Raw genomic sequence first — 25,239 nt, 5'->3', positions numbered from 1 at the left:
TTACATCAAATACAGAATAGCTTATTTCCATGTGCAATATATAATTTTTCAATAAGAAAATATTACTTACCATTATCATTAGTTAAATTGAGCAACACCCCAATGATAGCCCTCATGCAGTCCTCCACTGCTTTGCCCACATGGTTAGTTACATTCTGGTAAGGCAGAGGTTTACTGTCTGCTATGCATATGCTGTTCTCAGCGCGGTTATACTGCTGGATCAGTTCTTCACAATGCTGTAATGCTCTTAAGAGAAAATAAAATGCATACTATAAACAGTCAAGGTTTTTTGGTTTTGTTGTTTTTCTATTTTGGAATTTATGTTACCATACGCCAGATAATCTCACTAATTGTTAAATTTTGATAAACTTTCTAAAGAAAATGAAAAGTTCATTCCATGATGAGCACGATGGTTCAGGTCTATAGTCCCCATACAGAGGGGGTTGACGCAGAAGGATTGCTTCAGTCCAGGAGTGAGATCCCGTTTCAAATCAAACAACTACCACCACCACCACAACAAGAAAATCTCACAAGAAAAAACTCCTGTTACTTGCAGGAGCTGTCATATTTTATTCCTATCTCAAACACAAAATACTTCACAATGCACACTCACCCCACCCCCACAAAAGCCTTTAAGAAACAATGACAGGCCTGTCTCAGTTTTACTCAAAGAATGTTTTAGCAAGTAGAGCATCATATATGAAATAAACTACTCAGTGAAGATAAGTATTATTAAATGCTTGATATACATTAAGGCAAATCATTAGTTTTAATTGTAGATTATTCAAATTAACAGGTCTCCTGGCAGATATACCTAGTAAATCCCGAGACTGGACACATACTAACAAGGACACGTAATATGTATACAGGTCTATTTCTAAAGACTATCTGTAATTTGTATTTGTTATTATTACTATGTGTGTATGATGTGTATGGGGGTGAAGGTATCACATCACTCATGTGAGGATCAACTTTGTGGAGTCAATGTGCTCCTTCCACCTCTGCATGGGTTCTGCGCATTAAACAAAGATCAAGTCTATACTCCCAAGCACCTTTACGTGCTGAGTCATCCACTCCAGCCACCCAAAGCCTCTTTAAACCATCAAATCCATTAGTTGTTTTCCCCCAAGTCTGACATATATTAAATAAGCTGATTTTGTCAATTTAATTTTTCAAGAATTGCATACCATACAAAGCCCTTAAAGAAAAATGTAGCATATTTAATCTATTCCTGGTTCCTTCTTAATACATGATTTCTAATATTCTACAATTCTTGGTTAGGAAGATGTTCTTATAAGGTCAAACCCAAATAACTTGTTCTTCTGATGTTTGAGGATATTGACAGAATTTCCCTGTTGTCATTAGTAGCTCAACTGTCTGTCTTAGTATTACTGAGAATCTATGATGGTTTCCAGGTAAGTGCTACTTCCCATTTAATTCTGACTTTCATCATCTCTTCTAAAGATGAAAATCCTACACAAGAGATGAAGTCTGTCATACTAAACATTTCCTTACAAAGGCAATTCTCAGAGATTAGTCCCTTTTGGGGGCGGGGGAGTTCAAGACAGGGTTTCTCTGTAGCTTTGGAGTCTGTCCTGGAACTCACTCGGTAGACCAGGCTGGCCTCACAGTCAGAGATCTGTCTGTCTCTGCTTCCCAGGTGCTGGGATTAAAGGCATGTACCACCACTACCCAGCAGAAAGGTCTTTTAAAATCAGAAATATAATTTTTGTTAATCAAAACAAACAAACAAAAGCAAACAAAACAGCGACTTGGACTGAATGATAAGAGTACTTGCCTGGTATATGTGAAAGTATAGGTTCAATCCCTGCTATTACACAACAACAAACCCATCAACAAAGCACAACTACCAAATAAAATGGAATCAGAAAAAGATTTAACTTTCAAGAAAATTCCTTGGTAAGGAAGAATCACATGTATTAAGGATAATAATGTCCTATAAAACTCATAAAACAGGCTATGAAAATGATACAAGATAGTATTCAAGCTGAGGTTACCACACCATTCTGACCACATTTCTCTCCAATTAAGAGGTTAAAACAGCTACACTGGACCATTCACATTCAAACATTTGTACTTTTCATAAGGAAATTCACAAAGAAAATAAAGGGTCATATAGAATTGCAATTTAAGATTAATTTTTCAAAGCAGAGACCCAGAGAAAGTTAAATCCCAGTGGCATAATGCTTGCTAAGATCAAGGCCAGAGAACTAGGGCAGAGATGGCAAAAACTAGGACAGCGATACCAACAAGCTGCTGTAATAAGACAGAACCAGGACTAGAGACACAGAAGCACTGAGGTGACAGCACTAGCCTAATTGTGATGAAGGGTAGACAAGGAAAGATGATACAAAAAGATCTGGAAAATGAAATATAAATAAAAGGCAGAAATGGTGTTACAATCCACTTCGAACAAAAGGACTAACATATTTATGATTCACTATATGCTAAGCAATGTTCTAGTAGGCCTTACAAATAGAACTTGACTCATTAACACATATTGTACATATACCTTTAAATGTCTTATCAAGCATTTGTTATATAGATATATATGATATACCTTGGGAAAATATATCTATGACATATGTTAAGATATATTTACCTGATTGTGAAAACTACACTAGTAGCTAGGTACAATTCTTCCTTCCCCATAAGAACTTGCAACAACACAATGACTTGTCCAGAATTATAGCTAACATGAAGGAGCTGAAATTCTCACCAAAACTCAAGAATCTGTACTACTAACTTTTGCTCGACAATGTACATATTCACAAATCTAACAGACAACACATTTTAAGGAGGAATAGAATACAACTTTATTTCCTTTGTTAATAAGAGCGTTTATAAAAACTTACTTAGCTGATGAAATAATGAGTTGTGAATCTTTATATGCGATCAAGTAGCTTTGATTCTCTGGATTATGCACTGTTACCTAAAAGGAAAGGATATAAAAAGACTGTGACAACCCACAATTTTCATTTACATAAATAACACCACACTTTATCTGATGCCTTAAAATATATAAAGATGAAATCGATTTTGGCATCTAAGCATGCAACTACTCTAGTTTTGACCCACAGAGTTGTAATTAAAGGTGGGGCTGCAAAACCAACATAGAAATTTCTCAATGTACCAACAACCAAAAACGAATTAAAAGCCAAATGCAGAATAAATCCAAAGCGTTTCTAGAAATATTCACCCATGGCTTATTTCATGAATTCACTTGGCTTTAACATGAGCATTTTGCATCATGCCTATTGTCATGCCACAAACTAACAAATGCTTCTCAAACACTTAAGAAACAATTATGTTTTATGCTACAAATTACAATATACACAAAAATTTCTGGCCTTATACAGAGTCATTTGCTTAAACATAACAAAAAATTTTAATGGTATACTAGTTTGATATACACCAAGGAAACCATTCTTAAAATGTATGATGCTCACTTACTGACAATTGGTTGTGAAAAGAGCCCTTGCAACTTTAATTCAGAGAAACAAAGGTACAACTCCAGGGTATATAAAACATCAGGTGGTTATAAGTACATATAATCACAATTAGAAATAATTCCCTCATACAGTTGTTCATACTTACACTCTCTAAAACTCGTAAACATCTCTCTGCTCCCCATAAAGAGGCTACTAGTTTCTCTTCATCCTCATCTCTACTTAAATGATCCACACACTCTTTTACTAGGCAAGAAGAAATGGACAAGTTAGTATATAAAACTTCAATAATTATTCCTTTGCTAACATCAAAATTCACCCACACGCATGCTATGAATATGCTGGAATGTGAACATCATTTTATGCTTGATACTAAGTGCAGTGGTTTTAATGACAATGGCTCTCATAGACTCAAATATTTGGATGCTTGGTCTTTAGGAAGAATTAGGAGGTCTGGGCTTGTCAGAGAAGGTCTATGCTAATGAGGGGCTTTGAGGTTTCAAAAAACCTCAGGCCACTTCCAGCTAGTTCCTCTCTCCCTCCCCTTCTCTACTCAGTACTTATATATATATCTAGATGTGAACTCTAGCTACTCCTCCAGCCCCACATCTACCTGCCTTCATGTTCCCTGCTATGATGGTCATGGTCTTACCCTCTTAAACTGTAAGCCCTCAATAAACTCCTTCTTTTATAAGTTGCCTTCATTACGGTGTCTTCTCTTTGTTGTTGTTTTCGTGAGATTTAGATTTCTCCTGTGTAGCGCTGGCTATCCTAGAACAGGCTCCACAGAACAGACTAGTCTTAAACTCAGAGATCCACCCGCCTCTGCCACCCAAGTGTTGGTACTTAACACGTGTGCCACTGTGTGTATGTGTGTGTATTGTATACAGACCTTTATCTACAATATGATCCAGACCACCCAGAAGTCGGAGCTCTTCTTTAAACCAATCACCTGCTCTCTTGGAAGTGAGGGACAGCAATGTCTCCATAGCTAAATGACCAGTCTAAAAAAAATCAAAAATAATTAATGAATACTGAGGTGATATTGCTTGCTTTTAAGGAAAAAAATTTATTAAAAAGTAATCTAGTTCTTGTTAGTTTCAATATACAATGTCAGAATAGAGGCTCAAATGTGGCATTTTGAATTAAATGATCTATTCTTTACTATAAATAAATATATTGTATTAACCAAAAAGGATGTATAATATACATTTCAAGGAGAAGTATGGGAATGTCGGTGACCCTAAATGTTCAACTTCAACAGCCTGAAGGTACAAAGTGGTAACAAACAATTTTGGTTTATACTTTTTCTGATTATAGTAAACATGAGCATTTTCCACGGATTTATCAGTGAACCATTTTATTCCTCAAGTTCTCTGCTCACTACTTTTATTTTCCTACAAAGTCTTATCGTACTATGTCTTAAACTGTATTCTTTAGGACTATTTAGCAGCTAGAAAATTCCATGTAGTCAAAACACTATATATTCAAAACCACCACTACATGGTACAACAAATAAGAATCACATTTACTGCTAGGTTAGCATTTTTCTTTGTGAATCTATGGTTTTAAAGCCTAAAGTTACCTTCCAACAGAGTAGTCTAGTTCTTGGTGTAATAAAGGAAGTTTAGCCTAAAAGAAGTAATCAGCAGGATGGGAGGCAGCGATCTAGTTACTGTTCAGCATGCTAACCCCTGGCAACATACCAATCAACTACTCATTTAAAAAAAAAATAAAGAGTCTGGAGAACAATTGGCAAAGACCAGTAAGACTTTTTTGTACAGACACCAACCTGAACCTGAACCTGAACTTACATACTTCAAAAGGGAAAACTTTTCACCTTGGCATGTATTATATTTAAAACTGAATATATACATTATGTACAAAATAAAACAAGACTTACCAATGAGAATCTTAGTATTACCAATTTAGAAAGAGCTAAATACTTTTAAAATTTCTTCAGAAAGAAAATTTATCCTAGGGTAAATACAGAATTAGAATCCAATACAACAAAATCATTGAATTGTGTTCATTTCTCATTCTAGGTTCTCCAAGAAATAATTTAATGACCAAATTTATTAGTTTATGAATCTTAACAATGATGCCAAGGCCTAATGCTATAATCCTTAAGTACAGTATAAAAAAATTTGTATTAATAAAAACTATTTATTTTAGGTTATATATAGCACATGATTAAGCTACTATTCAAATAGTCTATAGTTTTAAGCATTTTTATTTGAAAACTAAAACAATCATCTAAAGCAAAATTACTAATAAGACTTCTGTTAACTGTTTGCATTCAGTTATCTACTGTTTAAATCTCTATTACTACTGTTATCTTATGCCTTATCAACAAAACATATATATATATATATATATATATATATAAAAGATAAATTTTTTTAATTTTATGAGCTCTTTGGGGGGGGGGCAGTGAAGACAGGGCTTCAAGCTGGCTTTGAACTCAGAGATCCACCTGCCTCTGCCTCTCAGGTGCCAGGATAAAAGTGTGCATCATCATACCTGGCTATAAATTTTATTATTTTAAAAAAATTAATCAAAAACCTTTAAAATAGTCAGGCAATGGTGGTGCATGCCATTAATCCCAGCACTCAGGAGGCAGAGGCAGGTGGATCTCTGAGTTCAAGGCCAGTCTGGTCTACAAAGGGAGTTCCAGGACAGGGTGGTGGTTACACATAGAAATCCTGTCTCAAAACAGAAACAAAAAAACAAACCCCACTTTGAAATATACAAAAACAGGGGGCTGGAGAAATGACTCAGAGCTTAAGAGCACTGACTGCTCTTCCAGAGGTCTGGAGTTCAATTCCTAGCAACCACATGGTGGCTCAGAGCCATCTGGAATGATATCTGGTGCTCTCTTCTGGCACGCAAGCATACATGGAAGGAATGTTGTATACATAATAAATAAATAAATCTTTAAAAAAAATACAAAAACATCACACAAGAAAATTAAGCCAGATCCAAACTGGTGTAGGAGGTTCTTCTGTATTTGTGTTGCTTTCATTGGTCAAATAAAGAAACTGCCTTTGCTTTTTTATAGGGCAGTACTTAGATAGGCAGGAAGACAGAACTGAATTCTGGGAAGAAGAAAGCAGAAACAGGCAGACGCCATGGTTAGACCAGATGAACGCTGGTTAGACTCATGCCGGTAAGCCACAGTCAAGTGGCAATACACATTAATGGAGATGGGTTAAACTAATATGTGAGAGTTAGCCAATAAGAGACTAGAGATAATGGGCTAGGCAGTGTTTAAATGAATACAATTTCTGTGTGGTTATTTTGGGAGTTAAGCTAGCCTGGTGGCAGGACGCAACCAGCTTCCTCTTACTACACAAACAATATAACAAACATAACCAGTGTTTGCAACTATTCTTTAAATAATTAAAGCAACTTTTTTGTTGTTTGGGTTTTTCAAGACAGTTTCTCTGTAGCTTTGGAGGCTGTCCTGGAACTAGCTCTTGTAGACCCACCTGCCTCTGCCTCCCAAGTGCTGGGATTAAAGGTGTGCACCACCACTACCCGGCTTTAAACAAAGCAACTTTTAAGCCTACTGTACAATTTAAAAACTACATTTACGAACATAGGTGACACTGAGTTGAAGGATCAAAGGCACCCTAACATAGTCCTGTTTTCTGGTTTCAACTATGTAAATTATTTAAAATAGTGTGAGCATTTTTAATGCTGATATTTATTTACCTAACAAACCAAACGAAAGGTCAAATTCATTTTTTATAAAATTATCATTTAACAGCAAATATTTCAAACTAAAATGCTGAATGGAAGACAAAAAAGATCAGCAAACAAAAATTATAGGTTCAATTTAAATTAATTTTTCCTCGCTTGTTTTGGCAGTACATATACTAAAATTGGAACAATACAGAGAAGATTAGCATGGCCTTTGTGCAAGGATGACATGCAAATTCATGAAGTGTTTCATATTTTCTTTTATCCAAACAATTAAAATGAGAAGAAATAATAAAAAAATAATTTTTCTTTTATGACTAAATAAAATTCCACATCTCTATATAGGCCACATTTTTATTTATTCATCTGTTCTTGGCGATCTAGGCTAGGTCTATCTCTTGGCTATCAACAGTGCAGCAGTAGACAGACACACAAGTATTTCTGTGGTTGACTGAGAGTTGTACCTCTCAGTGTTGAGAGTGTTCCATTAAAACAAAGAATGGAAGAAAATACCATGATGAAGCCCATACTTTGAATATAAATTTAATAATTACTCTTAAAAATTGGAAGTAAAATTGTGGAGTGAATAAAAATTACTGGTTTTAAATGTATAATACTGTCCTACTTCCAAACCAAACTATAGGCAATACAAAGACTGCAGTGATTTTCCACTTCTGAGTTTTGAACCTAACCTGTGTTTAAAATTGGCTGGCTTTCCTCTATTTGCTTACCTTTTCCAGAACCCACGAACCCCTTAGTGAGTATAGTATAATTAAACAGACAGTCTTCGGTCACTGAGGCTAGCATAAGAGTCTAAATTTTTCCAGCAAATGTTGCAGTCCTTTCAGTTAAGTACACAATAGAAAAAAGAAGTTTTATCTTATAAAATCAAGTTGCACAACAATTATCTTTTCTCCTCTCTTCAAAACCACAGGTCAATTATCTTACTGGTCTTGTACCCATTAGACTATCATCATCTATTGAGGAATTGTGCTCAGAATAAAGGTACAAACTGTCCATAACCCTACAGTGAGTAGGGACATTGCTCCATAAAGGGCACGTGACTAGGGAATTTCCCCTATTACCTTCTAGAAACCCTGAGATAGTCTAGAATAAGCAAATGTTTGCTTACAAATCCTTTACAAATCCTCCTAATTCTGATTTCTGAAATGGAGAAAATAAAAATTCCAGTTGCAAATTAACAGCTTAAATGCAGAGGAAAGGAAAAAAGATTAGGCAAAATGTAACAAGACAAACAGCTAAAATTTACTAGCAAAATCAAAACCAAGAAAGGCTCAAATACAGATAAGCTAGTTTAGTGAGTCCAGGAGCATGCTGGCTAATATAATGGCAACTTGACACAAGCTACAGCTATCTGAGAGGGAATTTCAATTAAGAAAATGCCTCCGTAAGATCTGGTTGTAGGGCATTTTCTTAATTAGTGACCGATGGGGGGAGGCCCAGTCCACTGTGACAGTCCTGGGCTCTATAAGAAAGCAGGCCTAGGAGGCCAGTAAGCAGCATCTCTCCATGGCCTCTGCAGTAGCTCTTACCTCCAGGTTCCTGCTGTGACTTCCCTCAGTGATGCACCTGTAAGTCTAAGCTGAAATAAACCTTTCCTCCCCAATTTGCTTTGGTGTTTCATCACAGCAATAACCCTAATTAGGACAGGAAATGATGTTCAGAGCTAAACCTTAATAGCCACTGTGACTAATCAGACTTTCTGAGCATAATCTTTATTTGTTATAGGAAGAAACAACCTACCGTTATATTTTCTAGATCAAGATGCTTATTGTGCACAGTTTCACAGAGTCTTCGGATTTTTTCTTTGATCTTGTTCATGTCTTTTTCATTCAGTAGCTTAGCTGAAGAAGCATCTTGTTCCAGTTCCAAGAGTCGAATCATGAGATCTAGGCTGGCCCTATCAAGATCCATGTTCAAACGATCTCTACTCAATATGTACATGAGAGCAGCTGTACAGAGGGACAAATTCTTCAACAGATCCCAAAAGAGAAATAATCATGAGAGCAATTACTAACAATTTTAGAAACCAAGGCTATTACTAACATTTGAAAGTTAAAATGTCTAAAATTCCTACTCTTTGATTCACTGTTCTTCCAAAATATCCTAGGAAAATAAATCTATTTGATAAATAGAACTCTGATTAAAAACTGTTTTCTTCAGAAGGGCAGTGGTGTTGGCAGACGCCTTTAATTCCAGCACTCGGGAAGCAGAGGCACATGGATCTCTGAGAGTTTAAGGCCAGCCTGGTCTACAGATTGAATTCTAGGACAGGTAGGACTGGAACATAGAGAAACCCTGTCTTGAAAACCCAAAAAAAGAAAGGGGGGGAGGGTTTCCCTCCCCATCATCCTTCTCTAATGATTCAACTTCTCTATGTTCAACTATAATATAAAATCAACTACCCATTTCTTTGGGGAGCTTATAGAACATTTTTATGTATTATACAATATATATCTTTAATGTTCTTTGCAACATAAAGACATGTCAATTTTTGGTTCAAATATAGTAAAAAAATGTGTTTATAATTCATATCGAAACACATTTTTCCCTCTGTAGAATACAGACAACTGAGCTTACAACAATATACAGGGGGCTGAAATAAATTTAATTAGGGGGGCTGACAAGATAACTCAGCAGTCAAGGGCAAGCACAAACTGTTCTCCCAGGGTACCTGAGCTCTATTCCCAGCACACATACGGTAGTGATAGTTCATCCACTATGGTCTGTAACTTTAGTTCTAGGGAATCCAATGCTATCTTCTGGCCTCTGCAAGCACCAGGCATACACATACAAGCAAGGAAATAATTTTTTTTTAAAGGAAACAAATGTAACTGGACTAATTTCTTTTCTAAATATTTTATTCCAGTAACTTATTCTTTTAAATACAGTCTTATAATGTAGTTCTAATTGGTCTGGAATTCACTAAAGAGACTGGAGACCCACTTGTCTTTGCCTCCTGAGTACAGGGGTCAAATACAAGTGCCACCAGGCCTGAAAAGTCTTTGTCAGTTTTAGTACTGTATTTTGAGACATGGTCTCATCATGTAGCCTGGAACTCACGTGTAAAACCAGGTAGATCAGGGTAGCCTTGAACACACAGGGTTAAGCCTGATTCTGCCTCCCAAATGCTAGGATTAAAGTTGTTTTATTATTTTTATTTTGTTTTGTGATAGGATCTCATATAACCCAGGCTGGCCCTGAACTCATTATATAGGGGAGGATAACCTTGAACTTTTGGTCTTCCTTAAATGCCAAGGTTACAGGCCTGCATAATATCTATTTTTTTGCAGTGCTAGGGGTCAAACCCAGTGCCTCATGTTTCCTAAGCAAGGACACTAGCAACTGAGCTACATACCTCGCACCTAGTAAATAAAGCATCAAAAAAAAAAAATGTTCTTCAAATACTCAGGGTAGTATGTTTTAGATTAACATTAACAAAGTCAGTCTTTGGTAGACAAATGCCCTAAGAATACATGGATAGAAACCAAACTCAGATCCTTTACGAAACATCTCTTCAGGTCTCTTGATTTAAATGTTTACAAAGCATTTTTGGAAATTTGGATGCCACAGTAAAGACCTGAGACTCATGAAGAAAAGAATGTCTTTGGGCTATGCCTAACCGGATAATAAAGCAAACTATGCACTTCTTGTCTTTCTGTCCTCATTAGTCTGTGTCCAGTACAACCTGGGTACAGAGGAATGTTCTCACACTTTAATTACATTACTTTTGGTTTTAGAAAAACCACTATTAATTTTGTGTCACTCAATTTGTATTTATAAAGTAATTTTCTTTCATACAAGGCCACCTCAATATATCACTGCTAAGTTTGGTAATGACGATTTTGATGACACTGGAACTAACTTTGGTTAGGTAAGCTTTATTATTTATTCCTTTTTACAACAAAGCTATTCTCCAGATCTAACAATGAACCAAATATTTTAAAATCATGGCAATATTTCAAAACCCCTTTTCATACCATTAATATCAAACAGTATTAAAAGATTCTTCTGAATAGAGGAAATAAGTTTTATAGCATAAAATATTCAGCACAGTATGTTAATTAACAGATGAGATTTTTAATAATATAAACCTTTATATTACAAATAAAACAAAAACATTTTTAAGAAAAATGTCTCCAGAAAATACGATTTAAGAAGCAAAAACATATAGCTATAATCTCTACTTATCAAGCAAATAAATTCAATTTTTAATTCACTTATATGGATATCCAGTGAAGGTATTTTCTGATATAGTGAAAGACTATAATTTTTTACTAATAGCTCTCAACCTCAAACACTTAAAATACCTGGTGGTGCTGGGAATCATCCAAGGTTTTAAAGACCATTGCAACCATCCCATGTGCTCTCAGGTGCATTCGGAAACTGGGCATGGCACATTTAGTAGCTAAGCTAATAACACTAGAAGGAAACAGACTATGTTAGAACAGCTAAAAATTGCTAGGACATTAGCTGTGGTTTGCATAATTCCAAACAAGCAAATGAGAAGGAAGCAGGTTTAAAGTAGACAACACAAAATATAAAAAAACATGGCAAACCAAAATTTTAAAATATGTGACAAGGTTTAGAGTGTGACTGAGCACACTACCTTTATAAACATGAACAGCATGATATCTGTAGTGTATTCCTCAAGTCACTACAACCATTGAAATTGTAAAATTCTAGTTATCTTTCATAATACCACTATTATAGAAAAACTAGAAGTGATTACATTTGATAGGATATATTTCAACTGACTATAGAAAATACAAATCAAGTCAAGGTGTACAATCTATTATCATACATAAAAGATGACTCAAGTCTCTGCTCAAATCAATCTATCACTTGAAGTCTGAAATTTTGAGATAATTTTAAAAAACAAAACCTCAGATTCCTTAGTATACTTTTAGTCTTTTAGCATCTGGAAACTAAAGCCTATACTATATTTAAAAAGGGAACATTTAACATATCACTGATTATCAACACACAATTTTTTAAATGCCTAGCTTTACTAACAAATTTAAAGCCACGTAGGTGAAAAAAATTAATGACATAGCATACACAAAAATATAATGCAAAATTAAGATCTTACCTAAGGCAACGTGTGTTTAGAGGCTGAGTACTCTTTAAGCCACTTAACAAGTATTCAATGTCATCAGTGAACTCTTGATTTTCACCAAATTCCACCACATCATTGAAGTGCTTCACGTGCTGAACAACAGTATATAACTGCCAAGAAAAAATAAGCCCACCTCTTTTTTAACTATAAACTAGAATATTTAAATCTATAGGCTTACTGTATTTAATAAAAAAAAAAGCCTATACATTCATTTGATGTCCACAAAAATGTTTTTAAATCACCAGTACTAGTAGGTCAAGGTACGTTTGTGGTTCAAAACTCTGACTATCAGTGTAGTGATATCTGTTTAAGACAAAAGGCTATATGTTACACATAGAAATCTATCCACGTGCAGTAAAACTGTATATGGCCGCTTACTTCTTTGTCTTCTTTTCTGCATTTCAGTGCAGTAACTATATCTTGGTAGGGCTGAGTAGGTATTGTCACAGTTTTTATCACTTTGAGTGGTGGTGCAGGAGCCTTAAAAACTCCATCATCTTTTTGATTTGGTTCCTTTGAAGACAGCCTCACCTATTGATAAAGGTATTAAATTAGTTGTTCTAAGCAAATATTTTAAAAGGTAACATCTTGTCTATGTGACAATTTTAGCTTTTAAAAAGTAAATGAAATTTTTTCTTTTTTTTCCCAAAGGGAGAAGAGGGAGGCTGCTGAAAGGTCCTAAAAGGTAATTTAATTTAAATTCCATGCAATACTAAGACTTAAATGCTTCACACACAAAAGAACCACTTGAGAAATACTTCTAGCTTTTTTAAACTTCACATTTAACATCATCTGTTGCTTCCAGGACTGTTAAAAAAAAAATAAAGAACCACAATTGCATGCATAAGTAGCATTGATAAGCAGTTAGACAGAGATCCAGAAAAACTATGGCAAAAGAATCATAAAAGCAAAGGAAACTAAAAGCAATATAAATCAAAAATACTATACGATGGTGACAACATAATCAATTTAAAGAAAAACCTATACTATGCTTTAGAAATATTTCTATTCTTGGAACTGAGGGTGAATATTTGTGTATGCATTGAGGGCCTTATTTAAAACTCTATCCCCAAATTTTTGTTAATGTTGTAATTCATTCCTTTGATAACTCCAGATGATGAAGGCTTCACTATTATTAAGCTAAGAGTCTTAATGTATAATACTACAAATCCCTTTCTTGAAAATACATTTTTTCAAGGAATGAGGGGTCCTCACTATGTACATGTAGGCCTTCAATTTGAGATCTGAGCCTCTTGGTTGCCTTTTGGGTATGTCACTAACCTAGGCAAGAATATTTTACAAAAATTTCAATTTGGAAAATATTAATGCAATGTAATATCATCTCTATGAAAAGCAAATTAAGATATGAAAGTCACTTAAAGATATACAAAGATTCAGGTAAAACATAAAGATAAAATAATTATTAAAAAAAACAGAGGCACCAAACTTTTTTTTAAAAATCCACTTTTTGTAGAATATAGCTTTTGGGGAAGGAGCTAGACTGGGTCTTGCTATGTAGCTCTTGTTGGCAATGAACTTGTGATGATTCTCCTACCTTCTTCCAACTGCTGGAATTAGAGGTCTGGGCTATCATGCCTAGCTTTATTTTAAGTTCTGAGGACCAAGAGGTTGGGGACAATGCTTATTTGGTAAAGTGCCTGTCATGCAGGCATAAAGACCTGAGTTTGGATCCTCGGTATATGTGCATAAAAATACATAAACCAATAACTGATACAGCAGCAAAGCAGAAACACCATAGCAGCAGTTTAGGGTGAAGATCAGTAGACCCTTGAAGCTCACTAGTCTAGCGGTACTAGCCAAATTCAATGAGACCCTTTCTCAAAAAATTAGGAAAAGAGGGCCAGTGAGATTACTTAGCATGTTAAAGGTATTTAACAAGCAAGTCTGACAACCTGAGCTTGATTCCCAGAACCCACATGACAGAGGACTCTTACAAGTTGTACACACACAGGTACACACATCCACACAAATACATGCATAATACCACACACGCAAAGGACCCATACTAATACTTCATATAAGGAGTAATTTTTCTTAAACCCTAAATATTATAAATTCTATGAAACATCAGTCATAATTAAATGCTTTGCTTTAGTTTTTTCTTGTTGTTCTATTTCTAAAATGGGGTCTCAGTATGAAGCCTAGCTTGACCCTGAACTCCTCCTACAAAGTTTTAATTTGTAAGGCTTTTCAATTATAACCTTGAAAGAACAAAAATTAAGATAGTAACTATCTAGATTAACTTATAAATTGTTTTAAGAGAGAAAAATAAAAAGCTTTACTTACTGTGACACTCTGAGGTTTTACTACCGGTGGTCCAGGCAGTTCTTCTGAGTCTGGGTGATTCCAATGCCTGGCATTATATACAGCTTTTGTAGGTGACTAGTGAAATAAGAAAAAGATCAACTGCTTCCATCTCACTTTGTATCCCTTACAAAAAGGTGTCAATTTATACAGAATAACTGAAGTGCATAAACATACATCTTAGACCAAAAAAGATGTTTTTGTCAGCCTATGTCAGACATAATCACTTTGGTATTTAGCATAAAATTGGCAACTGCTCTTCTGTGCAACCAATCAACCATAAGAAGAAAGCATGTGAAACTCTAACAAGCACATAGATTATACAGAGATTGTCTAAGAAGAATATAAAGCACAAAGAGCTAGTTTGTGCTTCATCTACTCTGTGTACATGGATCGGGTCATTGTGTGAGTTCATAAATTACTTAGAAATAAGAAATGAGATATCACTTAATGCAAATCTACTTCCTAAAAGTAATAGGAATAGGAAATATTGGCAAAGTACTTTATTGGGGATGAAGAAATAGCTCACTGAATACAAGTTCTAGCAGTGCCAGAATGACAACTGGAGTTAAGTTTATGGAACCCACATAAAAAGCTGCATGTGGGAAGCATGCATCTGGAGTCCTAGCACTTCTATGATAAGACAGAACTGCCCAGAAAAGCATTGGAACCAGTTAGCCTAGAGCATGTGGCACTGCAGTAGCAGGAAAAAGATCTGTTTCAATAAGGTAGAAGGCAAGAACCAACTCAGAAGTTGTCCCCATGACATCCACAAATGCACCTTAGTATGTATGTGCCTACACTCTCACACATATTAACATACAGGAAAGATAGGTAAATGAATGTTTTTTAAAGTAAATGTTTTGAAAGTCTAGTATTTAATATATTTAATTCAACATGCTAATGAGCAAAACTTTTTCCTCATACTAGTCATTCTTGCTACATAATTTTCTAACAATAGAAATTGAGCAGTTTGTGATAGGCAGAAATAAGTTCCATACTCATTTCAGTGAAACCACTAGAGCCACTAGATTGAAAACTGATCAGATTTTATAAAGGGAGCTGTGTACTACCTCAAAGATACAATAGAGTCTAAAGAAGTTCAGGTAATTAACAATTGTGAATTCTGTAGCAAAAATATACAAAATATTGAATGTTTCATAAAGATATGAATTGTCCTGAATACAGGTCACTGTGCTGCTCAATTTATTTAAAATGAGGAAAGTCTCTCAATTTTAACAGTCTGAATTTCAGAACCATGAATAACGAACCAGTAAATGCAAACCCATAAGATTAAATCTATATTCTATATTTTAATATTTAAAATATTATATTTTAATATACATTTAATATATTATAAATTTAATATTTAAAATCTATATTTTACCTTCAATCTGACACCAATTTTTGTCGTTGCAAACCTCAAATTTCTGATCTGACTAGTGATTGTTTATGATTGCAATCTTTCTATGTTTTACTGTAACACACACAAAATAAAGAGTATTTGTACAAAAATCTACTTCAAGAATGGTCAAATATTCCTGTTCCCGTTACTCTTATGAACTAGATTTTTATAAAGTAATTATTCATAATGATATCTAAAGAAATTATGAACTCATGTAATGACTTGATCAGATTTTCTGGGTCACATGTGCACAATGTGGCTTTAATATCAATTCTAAAAACTAGTCCTCTGCTCATGTTCATCTTAGACAACCACTATACAATCTGTGTACCTGCTAATTATTAAATAGTTGATTCAAGCAACCTCTAAAATACCTCAAGTACACTCAAGACCCAAGCTATGATTACAGGCTTTGGTATAAATCTGTGTCCTGGGTTGGAAGGGTGGCTGGCAGAGCACCTGCCCAGCATGCACAAGGCCCCTTGTTCCATATCTAGCATTGTAATAAAGTCAGAAACATAGAAAAGTGCTTCAAAATGCAAACATCCTACTGATTTTGGTTTGTTTTTAAATTCTTTTGTTTATTTTGTGAGAATTGGTGTTTTGCCTGCTTGTAGATCTGGGTACCACAATTGTGAGTTACAGAGAGTTGTGAGCTGCCTTCTGGGTGCTGGGAATTGAACCCTGGTTTTTTGAGGAGCAGTTAGTGTTCTTACCCACTAAGCTATATATCTTTCCAGGCCCAAATTCTATTTCTTTTAAAAATGCACTGACTCTAGCAAATAATTTTAGGGGTAAGAAAAGGGCTAGTTCTCCATAGAACAAAACAGGGTAATGCAAGGTTCTTAACTAAAACACTGTAAGAGCAGGCAAAACACTAATTACTATATTAAGCACTAAATATTACCAATAGATATTTAATGCTGGCCTATACTAGCACCTTCAAATAAATAAACAAACAAACAAATAGAAGAAGGAGGGAAGGTGGGAGGGAGTAGTTTATCAACTATACAGGGACTCAACCAACAAAAGGAAAGCTGGCATTGAAACATTCTATAGTAACAATTTGGAAAAACCAGGCAGTGGTGGCACACACCTTTAATTCCAGCACTGGAGGCAGGCAGATCACTGAGTTTGAGACCAGCCTGGTCTACAGAGTCAGTTCCAGAGCAGCCAAAGTTGTTATACAGAGAAACCCTGTCTTGAAAAACCAGATTATTTATATATAGATAAATGTGATGGCTGCTATTATCAACTTGGAAAGATCTAGGATCACCAGGAAAGCAAGCCTCTATGCATGTCTATCTACAGGGAGTTATGCAATTAGAGGTGAAAAGACCACCTTGAATATGAGCAGCACAATTAAAAGGGCTGGGGTTGAGGACTACATAAAAAGGAGGGTGAGCTGAGCATGGCACTAACCATCTCTGCTTCCTGAATGGGTATGCAGTGTGGCCAGCTGCCTGCTGCCAGGACTTCCCCATCATGATGGATTGATTGATTATACCTTCAAAGTTGCTTCTTGTTGGGGATTTTCTCACAATGAGAAAAGTCTCTAATACACTAATACATTTAGCATACAATTTGACGAGTCCATAATTTTAAAGATTTTGATGTTTACCACTTTAATGTAAAGTAGTATAAAGAAAAATCTTATCAGAACTTTCCCTTGACATTTATTTCCAGATCTTACAGTTATAAGGCTTTACAATTTTTAGATTTATGTGTATGTATTAATGTTTTGCCTAGGGCCCATGGAGGGCAGAAGAGGGCATCAGATGTCATGAAACTGGATGGCCATCATGAAACTATTAAGCCATCATCTCTCTGACCAATTAATTACAAGGCTTATTAAAGAGAAAGACAGCTACTAAAATTACATGTACTTAAATAACATACAGGTGATAGGGAAGGAGGGAGGTTAGGAGAAAGGAAAGAACACTAAATTGATCCTGAGCTCAAAAGGGCATTCGAAAAATGATACAAGAAAAGCCAGGGGACAGTGTGGCACACGCTTTTAATCTCAGCACTCAGGAGGCAGAGGCAGATGGATCTCTGTGAGTTCGAGGCCAGCCTGAGCTACAAGAGCTAGTTCCAGGACAGACTCCAAAAACTACAAAGAAACCCTGGCTCAAAAAAAAAAGTTACAAGAGTACTACTTGCTCAAATGTGAATGGTGTATATAAACAATGTATCATCTGATGTCACATTCTAATTTTACATAATAAAAGTGACTTGCAGAATAACTAAAAATGGGTCTTAAAAAGAACAGCTACAGAGCATTAGCTTTTCATGAAAAATAAAAATCACGAATATCAAGTAAAAATTTAGGCAAGTCTTAATTAGATCATTCATACTGTACAACCAAGGTTATTGTTATTCTCTTCTTTTTTTCAAATTCTAAAAGCAGATACACAGCACATTTATCAATTTTTTAAAATTATTGTTTTTATTGAGCTATATTTTTCTTTGCTCCCCTCCCTTCCTGTCTTCTCCCATGATTCCCACCCTCCGAATTTACTCAGGAGATCTTGTCTTTTTCTATTTCCCATGTAGATTAGATTCATGTATGTCTCTTTTAGGGTCCTCTTGGTTATCTAAATTCTCTGGGATTGTGAATTGTAGGCTGGCTTTTCCTTGCTTTATGTCTAAAAGCCACTTATGAGTGAGAACACATTATCAGATTTCATAACTTTACTCTTTGTTAGACAATTTATGGCTTCTGTTTGCTCTGCAATCTAAAGAGAAGAAAACTTAGAACAAACAGTGAAGAGTTCTCCTATGAATATGCTAACATTCTAAAGATCTGAAACCAGGTAGTCATGTTTCAGACAGTGTTCTTACAACATCCTATATTCGTTCTTGGTTAGTTCTCCAGGAGTATAAGCAATAAACAAAAATTTTACATGCAATAATTAACTACACTTCAGGAAAAACTAACCCAACAACTAACCCATATATTTATACATGAGTGACAGTTTCAATGAAAATATAAATAAAACTTTTTTTGATGACAATGTCAATAGTGTGATTTAACACACAGTTTCACTGAGTTACAATTATAAATTATAAGAAAGTAAAGTTGAGGGGTTGGAGAGATGCCTCAGCAGTTAAGAGAATTGGCTGTTCTTCCAAAGGACCTGAGTTTAATTCCCAACACCCACATGGCAGCTCACAACTGTCTGTTATTCCAGTTCCAGGGGATCCAACACACAGATATACACATGAAGGCAAAACACCAATGCACATAAAATTAAATTGTTTACAAAAGAAGAAAGTAGAGTTCATTCCTGAAGAGCAAAGAATAAGAGTATTCTGCTATTTTCTATTGTGTTGACTTCTAAAAGTGTTGGGGGGGTGTCACCATTTTATAGCATGATTTTTATTTTAATAAGACTAAATTCATGAGTTCTAAATAATACTATAGTAAAGACAAAAGCAGAAACTATACTTCACCCAGATTTATCCACTAAGACTTTATGAACACAGCAATATATTCCCACCAGTAATTCAATCAGCATGAGTCCTTTTAAGAAATGTTCAAAGTACTGCACTATATGACTGTGTCTGTCTGGGTATAATGCCTTAGTAGCAAAGAAAAGAGAAAGAGAAGAGAAGAAGAAAAACATAAAGTCAACACATTAGAGGATGTCTAATAAACAGAAACTAGGGAATCAAAGAAAAACTTGTGGGGGGCGGGCTGAAGAGATGGCTCAAGGGTAAAAATCTTACTGGCTTCTCTTCCTAAAAACCCAGGTTTGATTCCTAGCAACCACACAACAGCTCCCAGCAGTCTGCCAACTCCAGTTCTAGAAGATCCCAGGCCCTCTTCTAGCCTCAATAGGAACTAGGCTTGCACACAGTACACAGACTTACATACAGGCAAAACAACCGTACACATAAAATATAAATTTTAAAAAATGGTTTTAAAGTAGTTTAAATATAAACACTCAACATATGAAAGAATGCAAGTAAAGTAAAAAATTTAAAAAAGGCAATCTAAAGCCAAGTTCTTACATTATTACTACTTGGAAGAATTAGCAAATGCTAAATGATTTCCAGAGTTTACTAAGCAAAATAAGCAAAGTACAAAAGAATTTCTCTTATAACCCAGGCAAAGTGACACCCATCCTTTACCCTGCACTCTGAGGCAGAAGTTGGCAGATCTCCAATGTGGGATACCCTTCTGCATGCTGTGAATATGTCTTATTACCATTGGTAAATAAAGAAGGTGATTTGGTTAATAGCCATGCAGAACAGAGTCAGGTAGGAAATCCAAGAAAAAAAGGAAGAGAGAAAGCAGAATCAGGGAGATGCCAACAGTTGCTGGGGAAGCAAGATGTGAGGTAACAAGCCATCACCCTTGCAGTAAAATATGGAATAGAAATGGGTTACTTTTAAGTTGTAAGAGCTAGTTAATAATAAACATGAGCTAGTAGGCCAAACAGTTTGTAATAAATATTAAGCCTCTGAGTGGTTATTCAGGAACTAGCAGGAAGGAGAGGAGAAACCTTCAGTTACAAATGGCACCAAATGCCGGGCTTTAGAATTTCCATAGGGCCAGACAAAGTTTAAAAACAAAAAGTTCTGAATGCACAGAAATGGAGCTTCACTGAGCTTCCAAGTCTCACAGTCTCATGTCAGCAACAGTACAGAGATGCATCTCCCAATGGCTGGCTGCAAGATGGAGCCGGATGCCAGCCACCATGAGCTAAACAGTGTGACAGGTTTCCACAGTCTCACACAGGCCTCTGGTTAGAGAGAGGCGCACTGTGTGGCAGATTTAGCTGCTGCTACCAGGGATGCTACACGGAGAAACCCATCTCAAAAAACAAAACAAAACAAAAATACTTCTCCACAGACAGCAGGAAGCAGTTTGGAGAAAACAATGTCCACATTCCCTAGAGTTTTGGGGGGTTTGGGGTGCTTTTTGGTTATTTAGTAAGTTATGAATGTTTGTTATATTTAGGGGAATACAGGATAAAAAGACAACTATTAATCGCAGATATTTTGCATTGATATGAATTTTGGTATAGTGATACAAAATTTAAGGTTAATTTTGTTACACTATATATTTTTCTATTCTTTTCTTTTTTTCTCTTTTCTTCCTTTCTTTTTATGTCCTGGAACTAGTTCTTGTAGACCAGGCCGGCCTTGAACTCACAGGGATTCACCTGCCTCTGTCTCCCAAGTGTTGGGATTAAAGGAGTGCCACTACCACCCGGCATTTTTCTATTCTTGTTTAAAGGATTTTTGTATATTGATACAAATTTAAGGTCAATTTTATGATACTACATGTATATTTGTACTCTTGGTTAAGGTATAATGTTTATGTAGCTCATTTAAAAATATAATGTATCGTTAAGAAATGCAAATTAATAGTCATTTATAATAGTCAAACTTGTAGTCATGTTAGCTTTCTAGATATGCAGGCATATTTCAGATGGATAGGTCATCTTCAAACACTTCAAAGACATACAGAATAATGCATCTAAAATGTCTTAAGAACTTAGACTTTTCTATACAGTGAGACACATCTGCTTCCGGAAGCACTAATTACTTCAAAAGGATGATGGGCATTGAAGAAACTCCTATGAAGTTTGCTTCCAATGTGGGAAGGCTAGTCATTTGGGTTAAAAAATTGTTCTGCCTGGACTGCTTGACTGCATGCTGTATGAAATGGACATGCATGACCCACAAAAACAGTCCTTCAGGGTTCCTGCTTCCTGAGTCTGCCAGATATTCTGCAGGGCACAGAGGAAAGTGACAGACAAATTTTGCCAAAATAAGCAGGAGAGTCCTTCAAATTTTCTGCTTCGCTGAGAAATCTGCCAGATACTCTAGGCCTGTAGGCTGAATATGGATGCCCCAAGATTACAGAAGAATTTTGGGTGACTGTCCAGGCAGCTAGATGTCTCTGTCATTTCTAGTTTTGAAAGTAACTTACAAAATACTTCCTATTTACTTAGGTAATATTATATCCTTCTGGGATCTTTGATGGAGTTGAAGATTAAATAGTTAGGATTATAGTTTCCCTTAGTTATAATAAAAGATAAATTAGATATGAAACTTTAGACTCACAAAGATAGGATAGATGAGACTATTTTAATTTTGCCAAATACAAACAGACAAAATATTATAACTGTGATTCTTGCTTGATACCTGTTTTGTTATATATAATTTTACTATGTTCATGTTAAAACCTTTCTTTTTAACTAGACAGAAAAGGGGAGATGATGTGGGATGACTCTCTGTATTCTGTGAATGCTTTATCACTGTTGGTTGGTAAAGAAGTTTCTTTGGCCAATGGCAAGGTAGAATATAGCTAGGCAGGAAATCCAAGCAGAGACAGAGGGAGAAAGGAGGCAGAGTCATAGAGATGCCAGCAGCAGCCAGGGAAGCAAGATATAAGAAAACAAGCCAGAGTCTTGTGGCAAGATATAGAATAATAAAAATAGGTTAATTTAAGTTATAAGAGTTAGTTAATAATAAGCCAGAGGTAATAGGTCAAACAGTTTGTAATTAATATTAAGCCTCTGATTGGTTATTCAAGAACTGACAGGTGGGAGAGAAACCTCTACTTAGAGATCTCTATGAGCTCAAAACCAGTATGGTCTAGATAGCAAACACAAGACTACCTAGTAAGACCCTGTCTCTAAAACAAACCACCACAAACAAACAAAAAGCCCATATAAGCAGGATGTGGTAGCATGAGTCTATAATGTGAGCTCAAGAGATTGAGGTAGGAGGGTTTGGGGGATACACAAGGTTTCAGTTAAGCCTAGGACACAATCAGTAAGACCCTTTCTTAAAACAAACAAACAAAAAACAAAAAAAAGCTTAAAACAAACAAAAACTAAATTTTATTTTTCAGTAAAAAGTTAGTAAGAAAGCACATGGTTGTTTTTATAAAAAGGAAAACAGAAATAAAAGCAGGCTCCCTACAAGTGTTGAGGAGGATCGGACAAATCTCAAATGAAGTGATATGTTATAGAATATTATTTAAGGTGTGTTGCTTTTGTTTATTTTCCATTTGTTTAACTCTTGTGAAGCTGTGATTCTTTGCCTGTCTAAAACACCTGATGGTCTAACAAAGACCTGAACCACCAAGAGCAAAGCAAGAGAAAGGATAGGCAGGGCTGGCAGACAGAGAGTTTAAACAGAAGGAGAAATCTGGAAGAAAGGAAAGAGCAAGACAGAACAAGGAAGGGAGGAATCAGGAGCCAGACACCCACGGAGTAAGAGTGAAAGCAAGAATTATAGAAGAGGAAGGTAAAAGCCCAGAGGCAAAAGGTAGATACAATAATTTAAGATAAGGAAAGCTGGCTAGAAAGGCCTGGCATTTATAAGAATAAGCCTCAGTGTATGATTTATTTGGGAGTTCAGCAGCAGGCCCCCACAAAAAGCCAAAAGAATAAAACAACCAACTACAGTGACTCGTAACTAAATTTACTATATGTGTGTGTGTATGTATATGTGTATATATATGTATGTATATATGTATACATTTATTTTACTTTTGGAAAAATGTTAATGTTCTATATACCATTCAATAAGAATGGAAAGAGCGTGCAGGTAAAAGACTAAAATCTAAAGAAAACCAGAACCAAGAAACCTACTCATATTTCAAATAAATGAGGAAAAACATACCAAGTGACCATGAGGCAAGCAGACAAAACTAACCTCAAGAAATACATGAAAATATCAATCAACTTTACACCTTTGATCTTAGTGGGCAAGGTAAACAAATTCTGAACAACTTTTGTCTGTGTGCAGTGTTGTGCCTGGGTCTGCAAGCCTGCAGAGAATACAAACCAATGTTACATTTTGAGATAGGGTCTTTGAATGAACCTGGAACTCACCAATTGACTACACTGGATGGTAAATGAATTCCTGGGATCCACCCAACTCCTAACTCCACAATGCTAGGGTTATAGGCACTACCATGAATATATTTTTAACATGGGTGCTGGGAATCTAAAACCTCATCCTTATAGTTGCCCAGAATGTATTTACCCATTGAGCAATCACCTCAATCCCAAACCCTGAGTATCTTAAAGGATTTACTGCAGTAAAATAAGCAAATAGCTTTTTTAGAACTGTTGTTACAAATTGCTTATGCTAGATGATTTATTTTACAAGGTGTTAATGCTCGCTGACAACAAAAGGCATGAAAAAATTGTGGGGATAGGTTGATACTGAAGATATCTGTGTGAACTCAAGACGTGTATGAAGAATCTACATGAGTGTCTATATGTTATTGTATATAAGCATGTTTCCTACCTCTGTCAAAAGAGCCAAAAATTAATGAGAGCATACCTAGTGCACAAAATTTAGTCTCTGGGGGTTCTCTTGAACTAATTTCCAGTACCAGACCTTAGCAGATAGTGCAAGATGAAACTGTATTATTCAGAAAGTGAGGAATTTCTCCAGAAAGACAGAAACATGTCATAGGGACCAAACAGCCAGCACCTGGTACCCTGGAAGCTCTAAGAGGGTCATGGAACTGGAGTCGCAGGTAGCTGTGAGCTTCCATGTGGGTGTTGCAAAAGAAAATTTCTGAAAGAGCAGCCAGTGTTCTTCACTGCTGAGCCATCACTCTGAAGAGGCCTCATTTTTTTTAATTTTAAAAAAACTTGAACTAGGGCTGGAGAGATGCCCCAGCATTTGAAGTCACTGGCTGCAATTTCAAAAGACTTGTATTCCATTCTGAGCACCCACATGGTGGTTCATAGCCACCTATAACTCCAATTCCAGAGGCCTTCCTTTGGCCTCTGTAGGTACCAGGCATGTACAAAAATGCCTTTATATGCCTGTAGGCAAAACACTCATTTACTTTTCTAAAACAGCACCCGAATGAAGGAAAACTAAGAGTAGTAGTACTTTAGTAGCATTTAAAATAAAACATTAAAGAAAAAGGGGTTTATATAGAAAAAATATTTTTTCTTCATTACTTACATATTTTTACTCCATTATTTACATAGATCAACAACTAAGAATGCTTAGTTTGATATTCAAAAGGTATTTCTATAAGAGAAAGATAATGATAAAACTATTTAAAATTTCAGTCTGGAAAAACATTCCAGCAAACATTAAAAGACATTCTTTTTATTTCGTCTGGCATGCCTGATCAGCTAGCACTGAGATCATACACTGAATAAAGAAACAAGGAAGAAAAGCCAAAAGAACTGACC

The 25,239-nt window shown here is 35.6% G+C and overlaps 1 protein-coding gene and 1 non-coding gene across 5 annotated transcripts in view; one reads left to right on the top strand and one right to left on the bottom strand.

Moving 5' to 3' along the window:
- Wapl (WAPL cohesin release factor) overlaps nucleotides 1-25,239 on the bottom strand; it is a 65,308-nt gene that overhangs the window by 11,823 nt on the left and 28,246 nt on the right. For 3 of the 4 annotated variants that reach the window (XM_048421205.3, XM_048421206.3, XM_048421208.3), the window contains exons 5-13: nucleotides 14,623-14,718; nucleotides 12,694-12,846; nucleotides 12,289-12,425; nucleotides 11,507-11,618; nucleotides 8,940-9,167; nucleotides 4,363-4,474; nucleotides 3,619-3,716; nucleotides 2,877-2,953; nucleotides 71-246 (exon numbers count right to left, since the gene is read on the bottom strand). In XM_048421205.3, the coding sequence (XP_048277162.3) occupies nucleotides 71-246; nucleotides 2,877-2,953; nucleotides 3,619-3,716; nucleotides 4,363-4,474; nucleotides 8,940-9,167; nucleotides 11,507-11,618; nucleotides 12,289-12,425; nucleotides 12,694-12,846; nucleotides 14,623-14,718 (1,189 nt within the window). The remainder of the gene's footprint in view (nucleotides 1-70; nucleotides 247-2,876; nucleotides 2,954-3,618; nucleotides 3,717-4,362; nucleotides 4,475-8,939; nucleotides 9,168-11,506; nucleotides 11,619-12,288; nucleotides 12,426-12,693; nucleotides 12,847-14,622; nucleotides 14,719-25,239) is intronic. The other variant, XM_048421207.3, reaches the window with a different exon arrangement.
- Nucleotides 7,332-7,434, top strand: LOC125391980 (U6 spliceosomal RNA). Its single transcript, XR_007229342.2, has one exon. It is a non-coding gene; the product is annotated as a U6 spliceosomal RNA (small nuclear RNA).

The sequence above is a fragment of the Myodes glareolus genome, chromosome 5, assembly GCF_982192425.1.
Source record: "Myodes glareolus chromosome 5, mMyoGla1.1, whole genome shotgun sequence".
NCBI classification, from domain to species: Eukaryota; Metazoa; Chordata; class Mammalia; order Rodentia; family Cricetidae; genus Myodes; species Myodes glareolus.
Note: the sequence above shows the minus strand (reverse complement) of the source record. Positions and strands in the feature narration are given on the sequence as shown.